Source organism: Leptodactylus fuscus, chromosome 2 (assembly GCF_031893055.1).
Source record: "Leptodactylus fuscus isolate aLepFus1 chromosome 2, aLepFus1.hap2, whole genome shotgun sequence".
In the NCBI taxonomy this organism is placed as follows: domain Eukaryota; kingdom Metazoa; phylum Chordata; class Amphibia; order Anura; family Leptodactylidae; genus Leptodactylus; species Leptodactylus fuscus.
Window position 1 is genome coordinate 74,353,161 of NC_134266.1, and position 26,354 is coordinate 74,379,514.

Here is a 26,354-nt window from a genome sequence, read left to right on the forward strand (position 1 = left end):
TAGTCTGCAAGTCATTACCTACAAATTCACCCAATACGTCATTTAGGGATCATTTTCCTCATACAACTTTTCAGTAATTCCAAGGGTTCATCATCTGAATGTAGTTTATATGTTCTCTTTGTGTTTGTGGGGATTTCATCTGGGTGCTCCAGTTTACTTATCACAAAAATATACTGATGGGTAAATTGGCTTCTTGTAAAGCAACGGATCCTTGTGTATGTTGGGGGTGAGCACCCGTAGGGCAGCCACTTACACCCCACTCCACCATACTCCCTACTTTTTGAGTGTGTCTGTGAGAAAAATGCATTACAGATTTGTCAATGGGAGCATTTCACTTTGCAAATCCTCAGCACAAACTGTAACAATAAAAGTGCAAGTCTTACACAATTATTACACCTTCCGGGAAAGTATTGAGAGGTGTGGACATGAGGAGGAGTTGGTTATTAAATGTGGTAACGTTTTTAATTAAAATATTGATCTTTAAGAATGCGAGCATTGACGTGTAGGATTTTATAAAATAATATACTTATCTGAATGGTATGAAACTCAGTACTTCTGTCACTTTCATCATCTTAGATCTTCATGGTGACTTTGGCCTAAGCACATGTTTTGAAGCACAAGTAAATGCGGTCACATTGTAACTCACAAGTTACTGTAACCTGATGATGGCCATGGGATCTACCCCAATGAATTTTCTGCATTTCTGTCCATATTGTAGCAACTTGCAAGATACAACCTAGATGACTAAAATACAGGAGCTGTTTTTACTTCTGGAGAATGAGTATGTGTGTGAATAGAAGGCTTCCACTGCTTAATAATAATGAATAATAATATTTCTCTTGGTAGTGCTGATATATTCTCCAGTGCTTTACAGATAGTCAGTATTACGTATAAAAACTCATCCTGGATGATACCCTGCCATATTACAACTTTGAAGAGGACCTTTCACGTCCTCGGGCACATGCAGTGTAATATACTACAAGAAATTCCACAGTGACCCAAATACAGCACATGATCTGCTTTCCCGTTCTGTGTCCCCGGTGAAGAGCTATCGGTGCCGGTACCGTAGCTCTTCACTGTCAGAAGAGCATTTCTGACAGTCAGTTAGGTATGTTCTTCCTCACAGCAGCGCCTATAGTGCTGTACTGTGAGAGCGGTGAGGAACGCCCCCTCCCCTCCTGATAGTACTCATCCATAGACGAGTACTGGGGGTAAGAGAGCACGTTCCTCACCGTTCAGTGTCATCGCTGTTATACATTTTTGGAATGAATATATTTCAAAGTAACCCAAGTAGTGACAGGGAAAAGGAGCAGCCTCTGCCTAGTCACAATGTCCACTTGCTTGCTCATACCTCCTGGCCATGACTGACATCTCCCTCAGTCTTCCAAACGTCACAAGGGAGATGTCAGTCACACCCAGGAACTTCATAGTCTAGTGAGTTTGCTTGAGGCTTCCGTCGCACAGCTTTATCAGGCCATTTTTTTTTTTTAAATTTATTTATTTATTTTAATAATAAAACCCCTATATTTCTTAGCATATTGTGGATGTTATTATGAACGCACTGTTTTTATGTGTTTTCATTTATTTTTTGCTATAATGAAATCTATAAGAAAATGCGTTTTATAAAAAAAAATTCTGCACTTCCAATATACCAGATAATGTGAGTGTCTTCATAATGTGTTAATAAATAGCATATAACATCTGGCTATGATTTTTCTCAATGAAAAGCGCAGCTAAAACACCAAAAAGTACTGTAGTGTAAAATACCCCGAGGATGGATTTCTGACCGAGTCCGATTTATGATTTTGCTCAAGGTTGTCTGTGGAATTCTTTTGCATAAGGAAGCCATAAATTCACCCATGAGTTACGGTCATGCTGTATCATTACCACCATGTGTAGTCCCTGGGTCCGTATCCTTATCCTATGTTGTGGTTATTGACAATATGAGGAAATGAATGCTGAAGGAAGATCTGGTTGTATAATCGCTCTGAATTACATGGTTGGGCCCCATAGAAGTTGTTGCCTAAGAACTGGGTTTGTTTTGTTTTGTTTTTTGTTTTTTTTGTGGAGCAGCTTGTAGAATGATCGTAAAGTATAAATCGTGATCTAAGACGTTCACATCTTACGTTCATATTTGTAAATTTTACTTGCAGGTTGAAGAAAAAGATGAAAGTGATTTTATAACAAAACTGCAATTTATTGGGCAAAATTATAGTGACCTTTTTCTCAGCAATCTTGTTTTGTGTGAACGCTGCTGGTTATAATGTTTAATGCAGCACTAAGTCTTTATTATTTTCTGAGGAAAACTGCTAAATACTTTATGTGGGCAACAACATGACTGCAACTGAGATGATTATTAACTACTTCAGTACCGGGCCAATTTGTGGTCCAGGACCAGACACATTTTAGGTTTTTGGGGACACATAGGACTTTATTTTTATGTTTTGTTTTGTTTTTTGTTTTTTTTTTCCCTTTTTTTTGAATGTGTATTAATTTTATTATTATTATTATTATTATTATTATATTTTTTTTTATATCCGGGAAAATATAAACAAAATAGGAAGGAAATAGTGTCTGTTTTTCACTTTTCTTTTTTTAGTTTAACACAAAGTGCTACTGAAAAACTTTATAAAATAGTTTTTCCTCTCCGTTACAGTAATTTTTATTTGTATGGTGTCATCGGGGGTGGGGGACATCTAAATCTAAGAGACCTTTGGGGGACATCTGATCACTTTTTTCTATGATGAGACTGATTTTCCCTGTGACTGGGGTTGGTACATTTAGCCCCAGTTGCAGGAGGAATACAGCGTCCTGCACGCTACTTACATCTTATAACGCTGATCTGGGTCCTGTAGGAGCCAGCAGCTCTTGTAATATGCTGACACCAGTGGATCACATAACCGCCACATCAGAGGGCGGCCCCATCATGGCGGTGCGCATAGCTCTTTGAGTGCTGTATACACAGCGATTGAGAAGGCAGGGAAGGTAATAAATTTCCCTTCCTTCTCTCTGGGAGCTCCGGCAGAAGTTACAGCCGACACTCAGTATCAGCAGCTGCACGATCTTCTACTGGTATGTCCTGTCAGAACACGGCAACCACTTTCCGGACATAAATAGTCTATGGGCAGTTCAGAAGTGGTCAAAGGCTATACACACCAGGGACATTCTGCAGCATGTATTGTAGGGCAGGGGAGATAATAACACAAACTATCTCTATTTTTACATTGGTTTGGCTATTGCAGCGGTACTATAGATATCATCTTTGTGCAGTTTTCACTGATCCTAGTGCCCTTGAACTTGCTTTCCGTTCTGCAGTAATTTGAAAGGCCATAGAGTTCATGATCTACAATTTGATAATGTGCACTTCTATCCCCATGTTAAGGGTCTGACTGCTGAGCCCCTCACCCTGTCCTAACATTCGTGTGTGTCCATGAATGGAGTGGAGGTTGAGTGTGCTTTGCTGCCTTAGGCATTTCTTTGGGACAGCCAAAGAGGAGCTGAATAGAGCTCTTGGGTACTATCAGTGGTTACATAAATATGAATGGAGAAGCATTGCACATGCTCAACCACAACTCCTTTTATACTGAGTGATATTTGAACCCAGATCTGTGTATAGGCATTAGCCATTAAGCACATGACAGTGTGCTGGCTGTGTTTTTCATGGCTAGCACACTGGTCCTTTTATTTCTATGGCGCCCTACACACGACCGTGTATGAGACTAAGAGCTGGGAACAAAACTCAGGAAAGTTATGGTTTCTGTCTGTATTGCAGCCTACACTCAAACATCTCAATGAATGGGGCCATGGAGGCACAGGCCCAGTGACACACTGTAATGTTGCCTTGAAGAGAATCTGTCAGCAAGAAAATCCGTATTTATGAGTATCTTGTATGGCGCCTTCTATATTTCCTGAAGATGCCTTTGATTCTGCATTGCAGTTCCATTTAAGGAAAATCAATGTTTTATCCTTATGCAAATTTTGCTACTTTTTTTTTTTTTTTTTTTTTTTTTTTTTTTTGAGCCAAAGCTCCTCATTGCTTAACTTAGTCTGCAGTTAAGGGCTGTGATCTGGAGTGGAGAGGGGGAATAAAACAGTGATTTTCATGAAAATGGAGCTGCATTGCCGAATAAGAAAGGCATCTGTGGAAAACGTAGAAGAAACACCACTCTCAATGGCTTTTCTGCTGACAGACTCCCTTTAACACCCTTTTATGCATATTTTAAGTCACTGTATTGCATTAATGTGTGTTGTTTTTTTTTCAGGGGCTTCATAAAGGTCAGAATTCACATTCGGCAGGTCCTAATGGTGAACGACCTCTTTCTTCCACTGGGCCTTCCCAGCAACTCCAAGCAGCTGGCACTGGTATACAAAATCAGGTTGGACATCCTACCATGCCTAGCAATTCAGTAACACAGGGGGCTGCTCTCAATCACCTCTCCTCTCACACTGCTACCTCAGGTGGACAACAAGGCATTATTTTAACCAAAGAGAGCAAGCCTTCAGGAAATGGATCAGTGCCTGACACAAGCAGGCTTTCTGAAGGGACACCTAACAGCACTGCCGGTATAGAGGGACTTCCTAATCATGTCCATCAGGTGACGGCAGATACTGTTCCTAGCCCTAGCCATGGAGATTCTAAGTCACCAGGTTTACTTAGTTCAGACAATCCTCAGCTCTCTGCCTTGTTGATGGGAAAAGCCAATAACAATGTGGGTACTGGAACCTGTGACAAAGTCAACAATATACATCCAGCTGTTCATACAAAAACTGAGAATTCTGTTGCCTCCTCCCCTTCTTCAGCCATTTCCACAGCAACACCTTCTCCGAAATCTACTGAACAGACTATGACCAACAGTGTTATCAGCCTTAACAGCCCCCACAGTGGACTTGACACAGTCAATGGAGAGGGAATTGAGGACTCTCAGAGCCCCACAAAAAAGGACCCTCCTTTAACTACCCACAAACCAAGTCCTAAGACCATACCATCCATGTCAGTCTCCATATACCCCAGCTCGACAGAGGTTTTAAAAGCTTGTCGGTAAGTCCATTTTTGTTGTAACCCCTAATGCAACATATACCTTGTGTAAAGAGATGATTTCTATGTTTGTGATGTCACCTGTGTATGTTTGCTGGCTACAGTGCATGTTCACATGTGAATTTATCTCCTGCATTTTTGCCTGCAATAGTTCAACCTGTGTTGCCTGCTAAGAAAGGGGTGTGGGGCGGGGGATTATCTTGGATTTAATTTTTAATTCCCTTTTTCCTTTTTGAATATATCCGCAGCAGTATTCTGTTTATTATTTTGCCTCGTATTCATTTACAGATAGAAAGAGTAGTAGAGAGATTTATTTATCTTCAGATACTGGTGCAAGATCTGAATTCTGCCATGTGAACGTATGCTTATATGCTAATCCATTGGAAATCTAAACTGTTATATGGCCACAGTAGGGTACAGAGTTGTTGCTGTACTTTTATATGTTTTTCATATTGGGGTTTTTTTTTGTGTGTGGGATTATGTAAAATTGAGAACACACTTTACTATACCCCGTATTAGAGAGTGCTCCAAGATGTATACGTTCTATTGGGAAATATATTAGATACATCATACACCTCCAAGGAACTCCTTCTGCTTCCTAGTTTGCTTCTGTCCAGCGCTCTGCACACTGCCATGTCATCCAGCCCCAGCACCTGTAACTAAAGAGACACAAATGTTTCCTTAATCTCAAAGACAAATAGTACAGTTTCCTAATATATAATCTTGTGTACCTCATAAATGGAAGCTCTTTGCTACATTTTTCGAACAATTCAGAAAGTATTCTAAAAATGTCCCACTATTTAACCATTAAAAATTGTATTTATTGCGATAATCTTATTATACAGGATAAAAATGAACATTGTATGTTATTTATGTGATATACTGCAATCTCATCTACTGAAGAGCTTTGGCATTTGCTTATAGTTTTGCTCCACCTGGTGGTCAGTCTGCATAGCGATATGTAGGTCCACATGCTAAGCTCCAGTGTTATAGTGGACACACGCGGAGTCATCCTGCATACAGCCGGGGGAGGGGCTATAATTTCAGAGGGGACCGGTAGAAGAAAAATGCTCCAAATACTCCGTTAATTTAACCCTTGGTATTAACAGCATTTTAGATTGGTTTTTGTGAAGACGTGTGAGTATTCTTTCTTTCTTGCTGGTTATAATAAAGTTACACTTTGGTACAAGTATTAGTACGTACAATGCATGCGGGTACCATATTACTATTTCTCAATAGTGTTCCAATGAGCATTTTATGTATTTAAAAGACTGAATGCTTTTTTTCCCCCACGTTTCTAGTTCATACGGCTGCCTTTGCAGCATGGTTGATAAGGCTGGTAATATACATTACATAGCTAAAAGATTGTTCCCCAATACTTAGTTCACACCGGAGAGGGGTACACTTGCTTATTTCCTGGGGGAGCATTAGAGCAGCCAGGCCAGCCAGCTGACATTTATCCATCTCCAGATGGATCCTTTAGTTGCTTTTCCAGTGCTTTGATCTTGTTTGGTAGCTGTAGTAAAAGCAATAACACAACGCCTTTTTGTATTCTCCATGTACCAAGCCACTCTCTTATGTAGATTGTCAAAAGCCACCTCCAATTCATTTACAATGTGCCGGGTGATGTGGTCATGTGACATCGGCAGCCAGTCGTTGGCCTCAGTGATGACATTTCCTCCAATGGCTCTGCTGTGGCCATTCAATCACGTCATTGCCGAGACGTCATCACTTCTGGCAGGGGAGGCACAATGGGGGGCATTTAGAAGGTGACCAATGTTGGGGCTCTTTAGAGCTATACCATTTTCTGCTGCTTTGCCATTTTTAAATGTGAGGGGAAAGACGTTCCTAGCCTATTACTGCCTTGTACAATCCCTGGTGTCCCTAGGGGAAGAAGCATGGACTTTAGATGAGATGTTGCTAAAGAGGGGTAAAATGTGCTAATGCATTAAAACACTTCAAAAGCCATCTTAAAAGGAATTAGCAGATGATTATCTTCATATGACCACTGGCATAGCAAATTAGTATGTTGTTAAGGTGTGTGTGAGCGTTTATAAGGCTCCGTTCCCACGGTGTAACGCGCTGCCCATTCAGACACGTATGCACGTGTCAGAGTGTGAGCGCTCAAAACAGATCCCATTCACTTCAATGTGTGCCGGATTACGGGCGCTACACATTGAAATCAATGCGTTAAAAAGCCTCCCATTGATTTCAATATGTAGCACCGGTAAGCCGGCACACATTGAAGTGAATGGGATCTGTTTTGAGTTCTCACACTCTGACACGTGTATATGTGTCTGAATGCACGGCACGTTACTCCGTGGGAATGGAGCCTAAGACTGGGTTCACATCTTCATTGTCTGTTTTTCTGTTCCATTTAAACAATTTAACCACCCATTGGTTTGTGCGTGTTCAGACTGCTCAGGTATCATCCACTTACCAGCCTACCCCTGGCCCCATCCCTGCTCATTTTCAACTTTGACTTTGAGGAGGATTTGGGAATGTAAGATTCTACCAGGACTGTGGAGTCAGGAGGCAGAGTCAATATGTTTCCACAGCCTGACTCCAACTTCTTCGTACGTGGTTGACAGCCATGGTCAGTGGCGAGTAACCATAGTAAATGTGTAACACATTCTGCGTCTAATTATACAATACTTAGTTATATAATATTTTAAATAATAGTTTACATGTCTGTAACTTTATTCTATCACAGACTCCACCCAAAATTGGCTCTGACTTTCACTGCACAACTCGGACTCCACAGATCCTGGTGTCTATATTGGTTATATTTTTAAATAGAAACGTGGATTTATTTTTTTTTTCCATCTATTAAAAAAAATCCTACTAAATCCTGCAGTTTTATTTTGACCAGTAAGCCTAATAATAGCATGGCACTTCCCACTTCTGTAGGGGTATACTTAAGAGCAGTCACCTCATTTACATCACAGGACAAGCGGGATTACAATAGAAGATAGCACCGCTATAGATACCAGTGACTCATTAAAATAAAGTGACAGTAGGTGACAATAAATGTCATATCTTATCTTCTCCCTCCCTCCCTGCATGCCTAGAAAATACATCCATAGACCTCAGTGATTTTTTTCAGTCTGCTGCTGCCTATGGCCACGAGACTGCTGCAAACTAGATCACTAAATGCTCACAGATCAGAAACCACAAATCACCTGAAACTGGTTTGTGATGGTCGTTGCTGTGTACTCTTTAGATGCAACTGAGACATCTAAACAGTGATGGGGAATGGGCAACCGTACTGGACTGGAACATCATGAAGAGCGGGGGTCTGGCACTATGTATTGTAGGCATCTTCATTTCACGTGCCTGCTCTCCTAAATCTCAGCATATTCTGAAGTGGAGTATATTCTATAAACAATGGACAATCGGACTCCCTAGGGTTCAAAATATATACCGTATTTTTCGGACTATAAGACGCACTTTTTTTCCCCAAAAATTTCGGAGGAAAATGAGGGTGCGTCTTATAGTCTGAATGTGGGTTTGCAGCATGGCCGCGCTACTGCCACCGCTGGTTTTCTTCAGCGGCAGTAGCGCGGCAATCCGCAGGCCCCGGCAGCTAAGACAGTCCCCGGCATCTGCTGTAATATCTGTTCCGATGACAGCCGGGAGCCTAATGAAGGCTCCCAGGCTTGTCATAGATATATATTACTATCGCGGCTGGTCTATGACCCTCCGCGATAGTAATGTATAGAATCTCCCATAGACGGCAATACACTTGTATTGCCGTCTATGGGACTTGCAATCAAATGATTGCAGGTTCAAGCCCCCTAGGCGGGGGATATTAAAATAGTAAAAAAAAAAAAAAAAACACTTAAAAAAAATATAATAAAAAATAAATAAAAGTTCACCTCCTTTCCCTAGAATACATATAAAAGTATAACATTACTGTGAAACATATACATTAGGTATCCCTGTGTCTGAAAATGCCCGGTCTACACCTGGCCCCACAAAAAAAACGCCCTATACGTCCCCGTACAGCTGCAGGGTCACCTGTCAATGTGGCCTTGCAGCTGTTCCAAAACTACAACTCCCATATATTAAATATTTTACCATTTTTTTGCCTGAAAATTTTTTTCCCTATTTTTCTCCTCTAAAACCTGGGTGCGTCTTATAGTCCGAAAAATACGGTATATACCGTATATTCTCGCGTATAAGCCGAGGCCCCTAATTTTACCACAAAAAAACTGGGAAAACTTATTGACTCGAGTATAAGCCATGGGGGGCGATGCAGTAGCTACTGGAAAATTTCAAAAATTAAAATGGTCGGAGTTTTTGGGTGCAGTAGTCCTTTTTGCAAGGTTTTTTTTTTTTTTTAAATCCTTTCCTGAAATGAAATTTTGCAAGATAAGTAGGTGGGACAGTGACTAAATTTGGATTACGAAAATGCAAAGTTACCATTAAACCAAGCAGGAAAATGTAGAAAAATTTGCACAGATCCTGTTTGACAGAAATACACTGTGTAAGGCTAAGACCCCATGAACACGACATATGTTCTTCTGCTGTGAGGGTGAGTTTGCAGTGGATGCATTTGGATGATATGCAGTGACATGTGACTGTAAGCCATGATGCATTCATGTCTATGGGGCTTCTGATTCACTATGTTCCAATTACATGGAACAGGACTAGGACTTGATCTATATTCATCTTTTGATAGTGGAATGGCACTAATGCATTAAAGTCATTGTGGCTTGTGTAGCTGTATCCCACTAACATACAGCAAATGTACGTTTTCCCTACTAAAGTTCCTGCTTGCCCTGTGAATAGTTACCAAAATAGCATGTGTCATTTGTGTGTTACTAAATCTGCTGTATAAAGCCTGAGCTCCACAGCGCCATCTGGTGGCCTGATCTGCAGTTATCTTACACAACTTGTATCGATTTCCATGGTATAAAATAAAGGACTGTAGCATTTAGTTCTGCTGTAAATGTACATTCCCATTCAAGATCTTGCTAAAGATATGCCAGGGGAGACATTTAGAGATGTGTAAATGGTGTTCTAGGTATCTTTTGGTGAATTGCTGTGATGCATATGTTGTATTAGAGGCTTGTCATGTTTTTCAGTACTAAAGGCATGGCATTACCAGCCTGTGCCCAACATAACCAGGCAGTTTACTAAGTGAAGGCTGCAGAATAGGTGGATATTTGTGCGTCATTGCCTGGTATTCATGTGGAATATACATTGTGCTCAACTGCAAAATGAGAATATATTCTATGCCTGCAATTGTTATTGCTGCAGGTAGCTGAAGTGGGTGCAGTGAAATAAATGCTTCAGAAACCACATCAGAAAATCCACATGTCCTGCTTTCATATCTGAGCTGCTGCTTTACCCAGTTTTATTGGTCACTGTAGAAGTAAAACAAATATATCTACAGGCTTGCCCAGTAATGGACTTTAGGGTTTTATTTATTTACTTACAGAAATCTCTATAAATTGACTGTCAATTTACATGTTTGATTTGCAGTTTCCCCATCAGGGTGTTTGCAGGTTTATGCAGTTTTTTTGTTTTAATTGTTTGTTTTTTTTGTTGTTTTTTTTTTTTATTTTTAAATCAGGCTACGTTCACATAAGCACTTGCTGTACGTTCAGGGTTTCTGTTCCTGAACCATCTTAAATAAATGCTGAACAGCACTTTTATGTTCTATGGGGTCTGCAAGTAACCACTTTACCGCTTCTTAACCACTTCAGTACCGGGCCAATTTGTGGTCCAGGACCAGACACATTTTAGGTTTATTTTGTATGTGCGGTTTTGAGGTCTGTAAAATTTTTCTCGTATGTCTTAGTCAACTAATTTTTTTCGGGGGCACATAGGGCTTTATTTTTATGTTATTTTTATTTTCAAATGTGTTTTAATTTTTTTTATATCCAGGAAAATATAAACAAAATAGGAGGGAAATTGTCTGGTTTTGAATTTTATTTTATTTTTTTTTTATTTAATAACACAAAGTGTCACTGAAAAACTTTATAATATAGTTTTTCCTCTCCGTTCCGGTAATTTTTATTTTGTATGGTGTTGTCGGGGGGTGGGGCTATATCCTTTAATAACGGTGTTTTATTAGCGTATTATTTATTTATTTTATTTACAGTTTTAAAAAAAACTTTTTTATTATATTTTTATTTTATTTTTTTTTTCCAGATGGTGTCCCCATAGGGTGATAAGAGACCTTTGGGGACATCTGATCACTTATTTTTTTGTACTTGAGGCTGATTTCTCCTATAACTGGGGCTGTCACATTTAACCTCAGTTGCAGGAGGAATCCAGCCTCCTGCACACTGTATACACAGCTTACTGAGCTGATCAGGGGTCCTGTAGGACCCAGCAGCTTTTGCAAGACTCTGCTCCCAGTGGATCACGTGTCCGCCGGGTCAGAGGGCAGCTGAATTATGGCAGCGTCCATAGCTGTGTATACAGTGCTCATTGAGCGCTGCGATTGAGATAGCAGGGAAGGGAATAAATCTTCCCTGCCATCTCTCTGGGAGCTCTGGCTGAAGTTACAGCCGGCTCACATTGAAAGCAACTGCACGATCTCCATGCAGCTGCTGTGTTCTGACTGGACGTACAGGTACGTCCTGTCAGAACAAGGCAACCACTTCCCGGACGTATATAGTCTATGGGCGGTCCGGAAGTGGTTAAGCAGATTAGCGCTCCATTTTTTGGCTCTCCAAATGGACCCAAAGAACAAAAAGCCAAAAACTAGTATGAACCACTATGCAAAATAAAGTTGGTTGGACATGAAGTTTTAATATTGTTTGGTTCCAGGGTGGTCATCGTAAAATGAGAACGTTGTAACACTTCATGTAAAACTTGTAATTGGTTCTAAAGTTCTGTAAGGTGTCGTGGTCCTTCTTCATCCCATAAAAATGGAAGAAAAATAAACATAACTAGCACCCTCATGTCAGAAATGGCTGCTGAATGCTGTGTTAAGGACTGGAGCTTCATCAGGGTCTCTCTTCCGTATATAAAATGGAGCTGCTATCACCTGGTGTTAAAGGGCGCCCCCATCTGGTGTAGAGCTTTACAAAAACATGGTGTTGTATGCTATTCAGTGTGTGTCCGCTGCTTTAGAGAGCCGCCTGTTTGTGCGTCGGGTGCTCTGATGCACCAACAATCAATGCTAGGGTGTACATGGCAAGATACAGGGGTTTTGCTAGTACCAGTGCCCAGTCAGATTCACCAGAAATTCCAGTAATGCACCTGAGCAGCAGGGCAGGTCTATGGAGTCGGTAGGCCAAACGTCTGACTCCTTGATGAGCCAGAAGCAGTAAAAATCCTCTTCATTAAAAAGCAAGTGAATGAATTTCTATGAAATTAATCCTATAACAAACTGTACATCAAACATGAAAAAGTCAGGTTTGCGGTTGTATTTGGTCTGACGATTCTGACAGAACTGTTTCAGATGGACACTGCACAGATATGACCCCGCCTGACAGATGCAATGTAATTTGTTACATTCCACTTTCTCTCTGACAACAATTACCTTATGTTTTCTAAATGATATGAAATTCTGATTAATTATTGGTGAAAGGGGATTCTTGTGTGCAAGTGTCTTCCAGAAAAGACTTTGTATTGCTAGTGTGTCTCTTTTCTACAAGTTAGACCACAAATCCATGTTTGTTTATCCCGAAGTGGCCTAACCTACCTCCACATTTCTATATACATCCATTAATGACATATTGGTTGTGCCTTCAGTGCTCTGTCTTATAAAAGCCCAATACTGGTCACTTTGGCTAGCCGGTATTATTGGTAGGTCTAGAGATTTACATTTTCATTACTGGTTTCCCATATGGCAGAAACTGAACAGCCTGATCTATAGTTTTCTTCTAAAATAGAAGATTTTGTTGTTTCATCTGTTTGGTTTTCCTTGTAAGTCTTTATAAACTGCCTTCATAGTAACAGGTCTTGTAGTGAGATAATTTTGTTCTATTCCATCAGGAATCTGGGTAAAAATGGTCTATCAAACAGTAGCATCTTACTGGACAAGTGCCCACCTCCTCGGCCGCCTCCACCACCATATCCTCCTTTACCAACAGATAAACTAAATCCTCCAACACCAAGCATCTATGTGAGTATGGCTACGGTGGACGAGCCCTAAGTGTATCCTCCCAGTATCACTTGCTGTGTCTTATACGCTTATTTTTTCTTTCTACAGCTGGAGAATAAGAGAGATGCTTTCTTCCCACCTCTTCATCAGTTCTGCACGAATCCGAACAATCCTGTTACTGTTATCCGTGGCCTTGCTGGAGCACTTAAATTAGGTACATGCACTTGTCTTGTGTGTGTTTTTTGTTTTTCATGCAAGGTTGCCTGATATTGTTTGCCATATGTTCTTATTCCATTCCCATATATGTTTTTTCTGGGAATATATCTATGTAATAAAACCTTGCTCCTTCCCCAGTGGATTCAGAATCTTCCTTAAGCTAAGGCCCCACATTGCAGAAATGCAGCCTTTTTTTGGTTGCATTTTTTTGAGCCAAAGCTAGGAGTGGCTGCATCAAAAGAGTGTATTTCCTATACAAAAAACACAATTAAATCTGCAACAGAAAAGCTTTGTTTCCACAACGTGGAATCTCAACCTTATGTTTAGTTTGTGAAACTGCTTCCATATTGTTGTGGCATTATATGACGTGGCCATGTGTAGCCAGCCCTCACTGCGGATAGTCAGTGCACAAGCTTTGAACATGAGGTTTACTATAGCCTTAAATCTCTGATCCATGTAGTCATTGCAATCTCTGCATTATCCTACAGCAATTGCTTATTGCTACTCATGGGGAAGTGGTTTGTGGATCTTGGACATATTGTTATAAAATATTAATGCTTATATTTTGCGATATTTTATATTGCGATTTTCTATATTTTATACTTGGCTAGTATAAAAGCTGTGGAGTCTGTCACACTGGTTTGTGCTTTTCTTCAGACCTTGGTTTGTTTTCTACTAAAACACTGGTAGAAGCAAATACCGAACACATAGTCGAAGTGCGGACACAGTTGTTACAGCCTTCAGATGAGAACTGGGATCCAACTGGAACAAAGAAAATCTGGCGTTGTGAGAGTAGTCGCTCACATACTACCATTGCAAAATATGCACAGTATCAGGCTGCTTCATTCCAGGAATCACTAAGGGTAAGTAGCATATATGGGAATTATAAAGAAAGCACGAATACTTTTCCCTACAGCCAAATCAAAATACCTACAAAAATCTGCTACAAGAAAAGCAGCCTTCCAGCAATGTGGGGCCTTAGCCTTAAAATGTTTTCATTATTTGTTCTTAGGAGGAAAATGAGAAGAAAAGCCACCACAAGGACCACTCAGACAGTGAATCCACATCTTCAGATAAGTGAGTAGTAACATGTATTGTTTTTATAACTTCTAGGCTTCTTGTATGACAGGAAGACCTGGGTGAATCCATGGAAAAAGAAACAGACCTGCATGTAGATGACATCCGTGTGCACTTTGTGTGTTTCTCATGGACCTTGTCATTAGACTAGATGAACCAAGCTGCAGGTCCCCACACTCATCTATGTCTATATGAAGCCATTGAAATGTATATGTCCATCTATTATCTGCATTACGGGTCCACAATTGCAGATATTGTACGCTGAAAAAAAACAGTCAGCTTTTGTTTGATCTTCGTTCATTAAATTTGATCATTTAGGGCAGATCACATCTGCGCCCAGTGTCCGGTTTGGCCAATCCGGCTGCTTTCTGTCTTCTGCCCCAAAAAACTAAACGGGACGGAAAACCCGGCGGTCAGTTTTCAAACCCATTCACTTGAATGAGTTTGCAAAGTTACCGCCTGTGTGCATCTTCTGCCCGTCCGCGGGGAAACTGTGTTTTTTTTTGGTTTTTTTTTAAACCAGACACAAAGTCCTGCTTTCCGCACGGTCTCTGTACAAGTGGTCAGGAAAGTAGATCGTGAATTACTTTTCTGCCCGCATGTTCTGTGTGGAAAGTACATGGACCCCATTATAGTCAATGGGGTATGTGTGCTCTCACTGCACACCACTTGCCAATGTGTTCGGAAGTCCGTTCTGAAAACCTCTTACTGACCTTCTTTGTAGGGTGGTATTTCGCATTTTTGTATATGCATCTATTCTACTTTCAGCCCCCCAAAAACAAAACCTGCTCATTATTAGAGCCAAGGAGAGGTTATTCTGTGATAGTCTTACTATTTGACCTTCTGTATAGATGTAACATGGTAATATTTGTAATACTGGTATTTTAATGTACTTTGTTTTTTTTTCCTTCCATAGTTGTGGTCGGAAAAGGAGAGGACCATTTAAGACCATTAAGTTTGGGACCAACATTGACTTATCCGATGAAAAAAAGTAAGATCTTATATCAAAACCTACAAGATACTACTTGGTAGTGAATCACAGAGAATCTGTGCCTAGAATATTTGAGTATATGTGAGCCTGTGTTTGGGAGTAGTACAGTATTTCATTTATTGTGGTAGATAACTGTAGGTAACATTTGTTTTCTATTAATGCTGGTTAGTCTTAGTTAACGGTAAAGCTTCATTAGGAGTTATTCATGAAGTTCTACATTTTGCTTTGTTAAATGCTAAATATTTTATATATTTAATATTTAAATAATGGAAATAATTTGTAAAAAAAATGTATAAGGGTATGTTCACACAGGTTTTTTTTGCAAGCTGAAAAAAATCTTCAGGAATTAGGAAACTTTTGGGTTTTTTAATTATGCTTTTTGGGGGGTCACTGTTTTTGCGTTTTAAAAACACTTGCAGTGTTTGCAAAAAAAAAAAAAAGTCCTCCCATTGATTTCAATGTGTTTATCAAGGTTGAAACAGCCTGAAGGAGTCTTTTATTTCCCCTCCCCTGTAGCTGAAAAAATCAGCTAGAGGGAAAAAAAAATGCTACTAACTCTTATTGAAATGAATGGAAAGAGCGTGAACAACCCTAAGTATTATTTACTTCATCACTAAGGGTTCGTTCACATCTGCGCCCGGGGTCTCCGCTTTCAGGTTTCCGTTTCCTGCAGGAAATGGAGACAAGCAGGCATTTTTCAAACCCATTCAAATGAATGAGTTTGAAAAGTGTCCGGCCGTAAGCGCTGGTGAGTGTTTTATGCTCTCTGCAGCGAAACCGGGTTTTTTTTTTGTTTTGTTTTGTTTTTTTCTTAATCAGACACAAAATTGGACATGTGGGGCTTTGTGTCCGGTTTAAAAAAAACACAAAAACTTTCGCCACGGAGAGCACCAAACGCTCACCGGCGCTCACAGCCAGACACAGTCTGACAGGTTTCCGTCTTCTGCCTGCAGATGACGGAAACCTCAGAACAGAGACCCGGACGCTGGTGTGAACCCAGCGTAAATATTAAATACAATCTAAATTTTATTCATTTTTTTTCCCTTTAAAGGTGGAAATTACAGCTTCATGAATTGACCAAACTTCCAGCATTTGCACGTGTTGTATCAGCTGGAAATCTCCTAAGTCATGTTGGTCATACCATTCTAGGAATGAATACCGTTCAGCTCTACATGAAGGTTCCAGGAAGCAGAACTCCAGGTTGGTATGACATAGATATAGAAACACACATATACATACATAAAATAAAAATATTATATATAGATGTGTATATATATATTTTAAATATATTTAAAATAAACTTCAGATTCTGGTACATATTCCTGTTTTCTAATCGGTTTCTCTGTTTATAGTTTTACCTTTTTGATGTTTCTGATTCTACTCTTTTCTTATGTATGATCTTCTCTGATTCTACTTTTCTTATGCATGATCTTCTCTGATTCTAGGTCATCAAGAGAACAATAATTTTTGTTCAGTGAATATTAATATTGGACCTGGAGACTGCGAGTGGTTTGTTGTTCCAGAGTCATACTGGTGTGTAATGAATGAGTTTTGTGAAAAGTAAGTGAAATATCACCTAATTTTGCTTTGTTGTCAGTCGTGTTGTCAAGATTTGCTCTCCTATTAGTTGCTATCTAAAGTGGAAACAGACCTTGGATAACATTTAGGGTCAGTTCACACGTGAACTGCCCGTGCGGGTTTTGACACCGAGAGAGACGCGGTGAGCCGCGTCTCTCTCTTGTCAAAACCCGCCTGCCGCGACCATCGCTGTCGCGGCTTAACCCTCTACTGTCGGCTCAAATGAATGAGCCGACATAGGAGGGAGCTGCCGGGGGGCGGAAGCCGCGTGGCTGAGCCTGTGCGGCTTCCGCCTGAAGAAAGGACATGTCCTTTCTTTTCTCCGCTAGCGGCAGCCCGCCGCTAGCGGAAAAAAAAAGCCCGGTGGTCTACATAGACCACCATTGTAAAGGGGCGGTTTTTGAAGCGAAATCCGCTGTCAAAATCCGCCCCTTTGTTCACGTGTGAACTAGCCCTTAGGATTTTTTTTTTTTTTTTTCTGATAAAGTAGATCCTCCTTAAAGGGATTTTCTAGTCCTTTTCCTTTGGATGGTCTTCAGTCGAAGAAGACCTTGCAGATAACAGGCCATTTGACATCACATTCGTCGATCTCATGGCCTGTTCGGGGCACGGGGAAGAGCTGTGATACCAGTCACAGCCACTGTACAAAATATGGTGCTGTGCTTAGATTTCTGTGAAGAGGCCGCAGCACTCACCTGAGTGTTAGATCCCACCAAACAATCCCTGGTGTTAGACCCCACTGATCTCTACTTATAGCCCAGAAACACCTTTAATGCTAGGGACACAAATGAGCGTGTATGTGGACAGACTTCTTCAGGCACATGCCCTGAGCTTGTGTAAAGTGTAAATCTTGTGGAAAAAGTGGGTTTCTGGGCAAATAATGTTTGAGACAGTAAATGTGGTATAGTAGTGGGTGAGTACTGAACAGTCCTCCCCCTATATATTGTTAATAAGTATGCTGTTCAGTATAGCCATTGTATAGTCTTTCTGAGCTTTCCACAAGTTCCAATCTAGTAGGGGCCATTCACATGGCCAAAATCTGGCACAATTGAGGCGGACTTTGACCTCAGACCTCCAGCTCTCTGGCTCCCTTTGACATGATCAGGCAGGGCACTTATTTTTCAGCATCCTAATTTGATCTCTGACTCCTATTGTATATAATGGGAGGCAGATAGATAGCGAAATCAACCTCAAAATCACCTCTAAATTTCTACATATGAACATATGAATGGAAAGAGTAGGACTGCTTGCAGCATTACTCTATCTGTCAACATAGCAATGCAATGAAAACTAAACTAAAATACCTATTTATATGTCACTAAGATTCTAGAGATGGCAGCGATCTCTGTGGTGCAGCATGTAAGCCACAACACACTGCTGAGTAAAGCCTCACTACAGATACCACCGGCACCTCAAGGAAATCAGGACTAGAATGGAATATTGGAACTATGTTTTTTGAGATGGCATCGTAGCAGACTTCTTTGACAGCCAGTTTTCTAAGTTGGCCTCAGGGTGCGCTTAGTGGAATTGTTGTTGAAGTCTTATATTTTTTTTTTTCTTCCTTTACAGAAATAACATAAATTTCCTGTTGGGATCATGGTGGCCAAATCTTGAAGACTTGTATGAAGCAAATGTTCCAGTATATAGGTTCATTCAAAGACCTGGGGACTTGGTTTGGATAAACGCTGGCACAGTTCATTGGGTTCAGGCAATTGGCTGGTGTAACAACATTGCGTGGAATGTTGGGCCTCTGACAGGTATGTGGGTGCTTTATGCAGTTTAAGCATGACATACATGTACAAAACTGTGACCATATGAAAAGGACTTTTTCAAGTAGAGATATATTGTAAAGTATTTTTTATTTTACGTCCTTTTCAGCTTACCAGTATAAACTTGCTGTGGAACGGTACGAATGGAACAAACTGCAGTGTGTAAAGTCTATAGTACCAATGGTTCATCTTTCTTGGAACATGGCAAGGAACATTAAAGTATCGGATCCAAAACTGTTTGAGATGATAAAGTAAGTTGATGATCTTATGAAAAGATTTCTTTCATAGTCCCAGCTCCAGTTACGGAAAAAACATTCCTTTAAAGGCTTTATCCAGATTCTGAGGATAATGGATACCGGTGACCTAAATGCAAGTGAACTCTGATCACAGGCATTAGCTTCAGGTCTCCGCTGACCTGAGACTTGGTATCTATGGTGACCGCCATCTTTTAAGACCTGGCCTCCGCCATAATAGTAGAGCAGATGGACGGGAAGGGGTTATAGGGTCCTATCAGCAGTATATTGGTTATATACATAACTCCAGTACCTTGTACAGGTGATTTTACAGTTTCCAAATATGCCCATGTTGTTCAGTTTTGGAGACCCATTTTCATGTAAATCGCTGTTTCATTTAAATGCAAATGAGGAAAAATTAGCTTTGCCCAGGATTAGAGAGCGGAGACCAAAACTCAAACGCTCCTCTTAAACACTGCTTGCCATTTTACTTATGTGCAAATTTGGGGAAAAGTGCTCTTGGGGGTGTGTCTTAGCTTGCCTGGGCTTTAGTTTCAGTCCTAGATTCTTTCTCTCAATTGCATGGGAACTAAATAGGGACTCACAAAGCTGAATAGCGGGCTAAATTTGGAAACTGTAGAATCTCCTTTACAAGGTGCTGTGATTAGGTTTATAACCAATTTACTGCTAACAGACTCCCCTTAATAACAAGTTGGGTTATATTACAGTTGTATTGTTTAGGCAAGGAAAGCAAGAAAAATACAGAAACCTACAAATCTTCTATTACGTTTCAGTTTATTTTATGTAAGCTCCAATGACAGAGGATAGAGCCCAAAGCTATGAACACCCAGGCTCCCATAATCTAATCTTAAATTCACACCAGCGCTCAGTCTCCGTTGAGGGTTTCCATCTCCCATTCTGCTTAAAAAAATGCTGAGAGAAGGGGCAACACAGTGGTTCAATGGTTGGCACTGCAGCCTTGCCAACACTAGAGTCTTGGGTTCGAATCCTGCCAAAAGACAACATCTGCAAGAAGTTTGTATGTTCTCCCTGTGTTTAAGGGAATTTCCTATCATACTCCAAAAAGACATTCTGATAGGAAAAATGTACTTTGTGAGCCCATTATAGTCTCTGGGGTCAGCAGGTTTCTGCAGGTAACTGCTTTTTAAACAGATTAGGTTTCTGAAGTCTTGTGTGAACCTAGTTTATGAATGTACGTCCACAAATTGCAGGCATTTATCCACACCCAACACACCAACGTTTCTTCGTATATCAATACCATAAAGCCACAAAAATAACACTCAAACACCAACACAACCAAAGATATGTGGCCAACATCAAATAACCAATACCAGGTAAAATACCAAATATTTATTATTAATGAATTATAAAATGACAGCAGATGGTAGAGACATAGAACGAACAGATAAACACCAGGGAATATACAGGGCAGGTCCAGTCATGATTAAATATTATGTGAAATACCATGCAATTAATACAAAATTACAGATATGCCAGGTAACAAACTATGTATGCACAAACTATCCACAGTCTAAATAGTCAGTTGCTGAAAAAATGTGAAGATATATAGTGTGAAAAGAGAACACAGCCTATTTAGAGTGAAATATACACACTGAAAAAGTTTTACTCACTCCAAATATGGTTAAAGAAAGAAATATAAGGATAAAGTCAAATAAAGAATAGATCTATTTTTCAGTGTGTATATTTCACTCTAAATAGGCTGTGTTCTCTTTTCACACTATATATCTTCACATTTTTTCAGCAACTGACTATTTAGACTGGATAGTTTGTGCATACATAGTTTGTTACCTGGCATATCTGTAATTTTGTATTAATTGCATGGTATTTCACATAATATTTAATCATGACTGGACCTGCCCTGTATATTCCCTGGTGTTTATCTGTTCGTTCTATGTCTCTACCATCTGCTGTCATTTTATAATTCATTAATAATAAATATTTGGTATTTTACCTGGTATTGGTTATTTGATGTTGGTCACATATCTTTGGTTGTGTTGGTATTTATCCACACCCATACATGATGCGTAAATTGCCAGCAGGCATCTAGGTTAGGCTATCTGAACAAGAGCGAAACATTTTTATTTATTTTTTACAGATGTATTGTGGCAATTACTGTGATTCTCATTGATACTCGTATGAAACAGCTGGATTGAAATTGATCAAATACGTTTTTCAGTCACATAAATATCTGTAGGAAATTTGCAGCATGCAAACCTATTATGTGAAGGCCAGATTTCACACACACACACACACACACACACACACACATACATATTACAATTATAATACTATATAAAAATGTGTATGTTGCACACAATATGTATATCAATGTTCTATTCCTTTTTCCCTTACACTTAGGTATTGCTTACTGAGAACACTGAAGCAATGCCAGGCACTAAGAGAAGCTCTTGTTGCTGCAGGAAAGGAGATTTTGTGGCATGGAAGATCAAAAGAGGAGCCTGCTCATTACTGCAGCCTCTGTGAGGTTAGTGAACACTGAAGCCTGGCTTCTTTTTATTGGGTTGGTTCCTAGTTACAGTTTTGTCTATTTTTATGTAATGGTCGTATTTGTGGTATGACTACAGTTTTAATGGAGCGCTTCGTAGTGTGAGATTTCCTGATACTGTAGTTGTCAGTCGGAAGAGGCACGTTTGCTGCAGTCAATAGGGTAGAAATGGGTGTAATGCTGCTGCCAAGGAGCGAAGGGTGGGAAGAAGGACAATGTAAGTGGGGAAAGAATGGGAAGGGGGGACAATGATTCTGCAAGAAGTACTTTGGTATTGTACATTGTAGAGTGGTATTTGGTCGGCCATGCAGGTGAGCAATTTAAATTCTGCACATTAGTATGTGGCATTCCTGTGGAGTCCATTTTTAGGAGTAGCATTTCATGGCTAGTGAGGAACCGGGTATCACTATGGGGTTGGTGAGGTCTGAGTACTGCTACCCATTAGTTAGTCTAGTGGATAATGGTAATACTGGCAAATACGTTTAATTTTAATTGAAAGTTTTACCTTTGTTGAAAAAGTCCAAAGAAAAAAAATACTGCTCATTAGAGATGAGCGAGTAGTATTCGATCAAATACGACTATTTGATCGAATACTCGTATCGGTCAAATACCACGCGGAAAAAAATCCATTGAATTCAATGCAAAAACCTCCTTGTGCTCCTCATCCTGCTACTTCCGGAACTTGGAGCATCCAAGGTGTCGAACTTTGGTTTCCATGGAAACCGGAACAACATTCCCGTTTTTTCCCATAGACTATAATAGGATTCGATATTCGAACGAATACTACTTGCTCATCTCTACTGCTCATCATTGCATATGGTTTTAATGTCATCTTGTCATTCTAGGTGGAAGTCTTCAACCTGCTTTTTGTAACAAATGAAAGCAATTCTCGAAAGACGTACATAGTTCATTGCCATGACTGCGCACGAAAAACTAGTTCAGACCTGGAAAACTTTGTGGTGCTAGAACAGTACAAAATGGAGGAGCTAATGCAAATATATGACTTGTTTACATTAGTAAGTATGCCTGCATCCCTACTACCATGACACACAATTGGTATTAGAATTAAATACTGACCACAGCCAGGGTGTGAGATATGATACAGTGGGCTCCTGAACAGCCAGATTGCTACAATACTGAATAGACAAAGCTGTGAATAATGTACAGTATATAGCAGCACATGAGCGGTTCAGGAGCTCACTGTACAATACACTACAATGCTCTCAGTTCTATTTCACAAGCCGTGAGTTAGTTCAGTAAACACAGCACACACAATGTTCTATAGTCAGAACGCGAACATGTGTAAGCCATCATGGTTAAAGACCAAGATGCCAGTGTGAATAAAGCCTAAACTGCAAAATGGTATTCAAAGAAGGATATAGTCCTGAGCTAATTATAGTAATTTCTCTTCTTGACTTGAGCTGTCTATATTGCTTGCAATGTTAACTTAGTGTTTCATGATGATTCCTAAGAAACAATACAATCTGTGAAGGGGTTGTCCCATAGTAACAGCTTATTACCTATCCTTTGCCTGATACCTGTTGTTGTGATTGGTTGGACCCCCAGCTTTTAGACACTTTATCACCTACCCTGTGGATAGGTGATATGTTTAGATTGTGAGACCACCCCTATAATGTGGACTGAAATTTTCAAAGGGAGTCTATCACCGCCCCCAGCTACTTTAAACCGCTCCCATATTGCTGTAGATACTGTTAACAGAATAAAAGCAATACCTTTCGTATGTTTCCGAGCCCCAGGCATGTGATGAAAAAGCACTTTTATTTTTTAATCATGTGAGGATCTTGGAGCACATGGGGAGTTTTCTTCAAGCACTGAGCATTACCGTATCATCACAAAACATGCCCTGCCCCCCCACCCCCACCCGGGCGGTGGTAGGATCAACTCACACTGTGCTGAATGCAGAATAAGCCTGTACTGTGATGATGCAACATTGCTCAGTAATAGAAGAAAACTCTCCCTGTGCTCCAAGAGCCTCGTTTGATTAAAGAATAAAAGTGCTTTTTTTCCCTGTGCATTCCTGGGGCTCTAAAACATAAGAAAGGTATTGTCTATATTCTGCTACCAGCATCTTTATGGAAGCAGTGTATAGTAGCTGAGGCAGTGATAGACTCCCTTTAAGTGCCCAGTACTATTAAACATTTCTGGAATGCTATGCTGAAGTTTGTTTTGCAGCAATGTTCCTTTTAAAGAACAGTATTTTTGGAAACTATAGTTAAATGTTTTTTTTTCTATATTTACTTGGGTTCTAAATTATTATTTTTTTTCCCTTCAGGCTCCTCCAATGCCTTCACCATCTTCTTGATGTTTTTCAATGGACAGTAAATGAGAACATTTCTGATATTCAGGAAGCGACCCAGTTCTGTACCACTGTTTTTTCCCTCCTACGTTTGTTTGTGTTTCCCCCCCTTTTCCCTTACATTATTTTTATTAGGTAGCTGTTCCATAAGGCTGCTGGCTGAAAGCTGCGTCTATGCAACCTTCCAAGTGCGGAGTGTCAACCAACTGGACAGGAGAAGTGCTCCTACTCCAGGACTTTACTATAAAATATGCTGATCCAGCTGTTCATAAAGAAGAAATTCATGTTTTGTATATATCTGACAAGACTGGCAACATTATACAGACTACTGACTTGAAAATCACTTTAGTTCTCTTGCTTTTTTTAATTTTTTTTCTCCTCTTCACCTTATTTTTGGCTGAAAATGTTTCATTCATTTCCATGCCTCATCCCTTCTCAATTTCATTTTTATTAAGTACTAACTTTAGCTAGTCGTCTTTGTAAGGTAGTTAGATATTTTACGTCTTTTGAACATTTTTTTTTTCTTCTTTTTTTAAATGTGAAAGGTGATCTTTTATTTTATTTTTTGTTTTTCCTTAACCCGCTTTAAGTTTCTTTTTTTTCTGTCTTGTTTTGGAAAAAAAAACAAAAACAAAAAAACCATGACGGTTACAATTTATGTTTCATAAAAATAAAATGAGTAAATAAAAATAAAAAAAAAATACAAAAACAAACAAAAAAAAAAACTAACAGCCAAGTCACAAAGATAAATGGGTTGCACATAGACTAAGGAATAAACTTCAGATTTGTGATTTTTGTTTCTAATCTTGATGTAAATTTACACTATTTATAAATACATATTTATTGCTTGAAAATATTTGTGAATGGAATGCTGTTATTTTTTTCCAGATTACCTGCCATTGAAATTTAAGGAGTTCTGTCATTTGAAACACTACTCCTGTTACATTTTCTATGTGTAAATAAAACTGCTTAGCATTGTACAGAAACTTTTATTAAAATTGTTTAATGTTTAAAGCGTTTTTGTTTGAATTTTACCAGAATCAATGTACAGTGCTTAGTCTTTTATTCATGTTCAGATCTACTTACATATATATTTATATATACACTTGTGTGTGTATATATGTAAATAAATATCGATTATTGTGTGGGAGGGAAACTACATTTTATATAAGGTCTATATCACTAGTAGATAAAAGTTGTCTACTGTAAGTATTGCTTACGAAACTTTTTTTTTTTTAAATATATAGTATGTGAACATGATCTGCAGTGTCCTTCAGATTTGTTTTTTTTATGTTTAATGGTCAATGATGCAATAAAACAGAAAACATTTGTTAAGCTCTGCTATAAAACAGATTGTTGTCCATTAAGTTACAGGCAAGCTTTGTTTTACTTGGCATGAATGGAAGATGTGATATTTCTATACACACATTTCAAGATGCTAAACATTCTGACATTCCAAATACGACGTTCGAGCAGGTAAAGGGCAAATGTATCGAGGGCGGCTCCTTCAAAGTATACCTATTTTTCTAAGCTACAGTGTATCCCAAAGAAACTATTGTGTAATAAATTTCTCACCTGGTACTAGACTTTATATTCCTCATTTTAAGGTGGATTTCTGTGTTTCCATGCATCACTCATAATCGACATTGAACATGACTGTCATTAATTGTAATCTCATCTATCGATTGTTTCCAGTCACTACGTATGAAAAACAAATGATTTTATTTTTCCAGCCTGAAACACAACACAAATAAAAGGACTGCATTTTCATTTGATTTTGCAAGTTTGTGTAGTGTTTTATGTGTTTCGCTAGCTATATAAAAATCTATATATTCATCCTGCATGCAGTATATTTAGGGTTATTGGAAGCAATGGTTTATATACTCGGGGTACTTTGTTCATAGGATGGTGGAGATAAATTGTTCAGGTATTTATGGTATCATACTTATGTCACTCTTAGAAAAAAATAACATTTGTCATAGGTTCTAGTGAATAAATTTAATATTTGGTTAGGATGAACTGAGAAAAACTTCAATATTTAGTATTTTCAGTTCTGCTTTGGTATGTTTATTCCTGTGCAGCAGGTGAGTTGGCTTTGCAGCTCAGATATTAGTTAATGTAGCTGAGCAGTTTCTACCCACGTACAAGCCCTGTAATGTTATAGCTGTTTATTGTTTAAATCCTTTCCATATTGGAAGCGCGCGTTAACTGTTATAATACACAGTGTAATTGTGGTTTATGGCGGGTGCACCTAACAAGAGTCATTCAACTGATAAATATGACTGTTGCATGAAAACTTAATCTCGCTGTTTATCCTATTGTTTCTATCCTTGCGTAACTAGCCCTCCTACAATAAGCTCCATCCTGTGCTGAACCTGTCCTATCTTACACAGCAAAGCTAACAAGTAACCTCCAAAATCCTGGAAGTGTCAGCCTAATGTGGCTGCTCTGATGACCAGTTAAAAAAAAATAAAAAAAAATCTAGAAATATTTGAGTTCTATTTATGTAAAGGAATATAGAA

The 26,354-nt window shown here is 39.3% G+C and overlaps 1 protein-coding gene across 8 annotated transcripts in view; it reads left to right on the forward strand.

Moving 5' to 3' along the window:
- The window catches only part of KDM6A (lysine demethylase 6A), a 93,161-nt gene extending 68,790 nt beyond the window's left edge, over positions 1–24,371 (forward strand). For 6 of the 8 annotated variants that reach the window (XM_075263996.1, XM_075263997.1, XM_075264000.1 and 3 more), the window contains 13 exons: positions 4,263–5,038; positions 12,995–13,124; positions 13,212–13,317; positions 13,977–14,182; positions 14,332–14,396; positions 15,313–15,387; positions 16,439–16,587; positions 16,833–16,947; positions 18,535–18,722; positions 18,844–18,985; positions 21,368–21,494; positions 22,361–22,531; positions 23,809–24,371. In XM_075263996.1, the coding sequence (XP_075120097.1) occupies positions 4,263–5,038; positions 12,995–13,124; positions 13,212–13,317; positions 13,977–14,182; positions 14,332–14,396; positions 15,313–15,387; positions 16,439–16,587; positions 16,833–16,947; positions 18,535–18,722; positions 18,844–18,985; positions 21,368–21,494; positions 22,361–22,531; positions 23,809–23,838 (2,280 nt within the window). In that variant the 3' untranslated portion in view covers positions 23,839–24,371. The remainder of the gene's footprint in view (positions 1–4,262; positions 5,039–12,994; positions 13,125–13,211; positions 13,318–13,976; positions 14,183–14,331; positions 14,397–15,312; positions 15,388–16,438; positions 16,588–16,832; positions 16,948–18,534; positions 18,723–18,843; positions 18,986–21,367; positions 21,495–22,360; positions 22,532–23,808) is intronic. The other 2 variants (XM_075263998.1, XM_075263999.1) reach the window with 1 other exon arrangement.
- Positions 24,372–26,354: the final 1,983 nt, after the last annotated feature.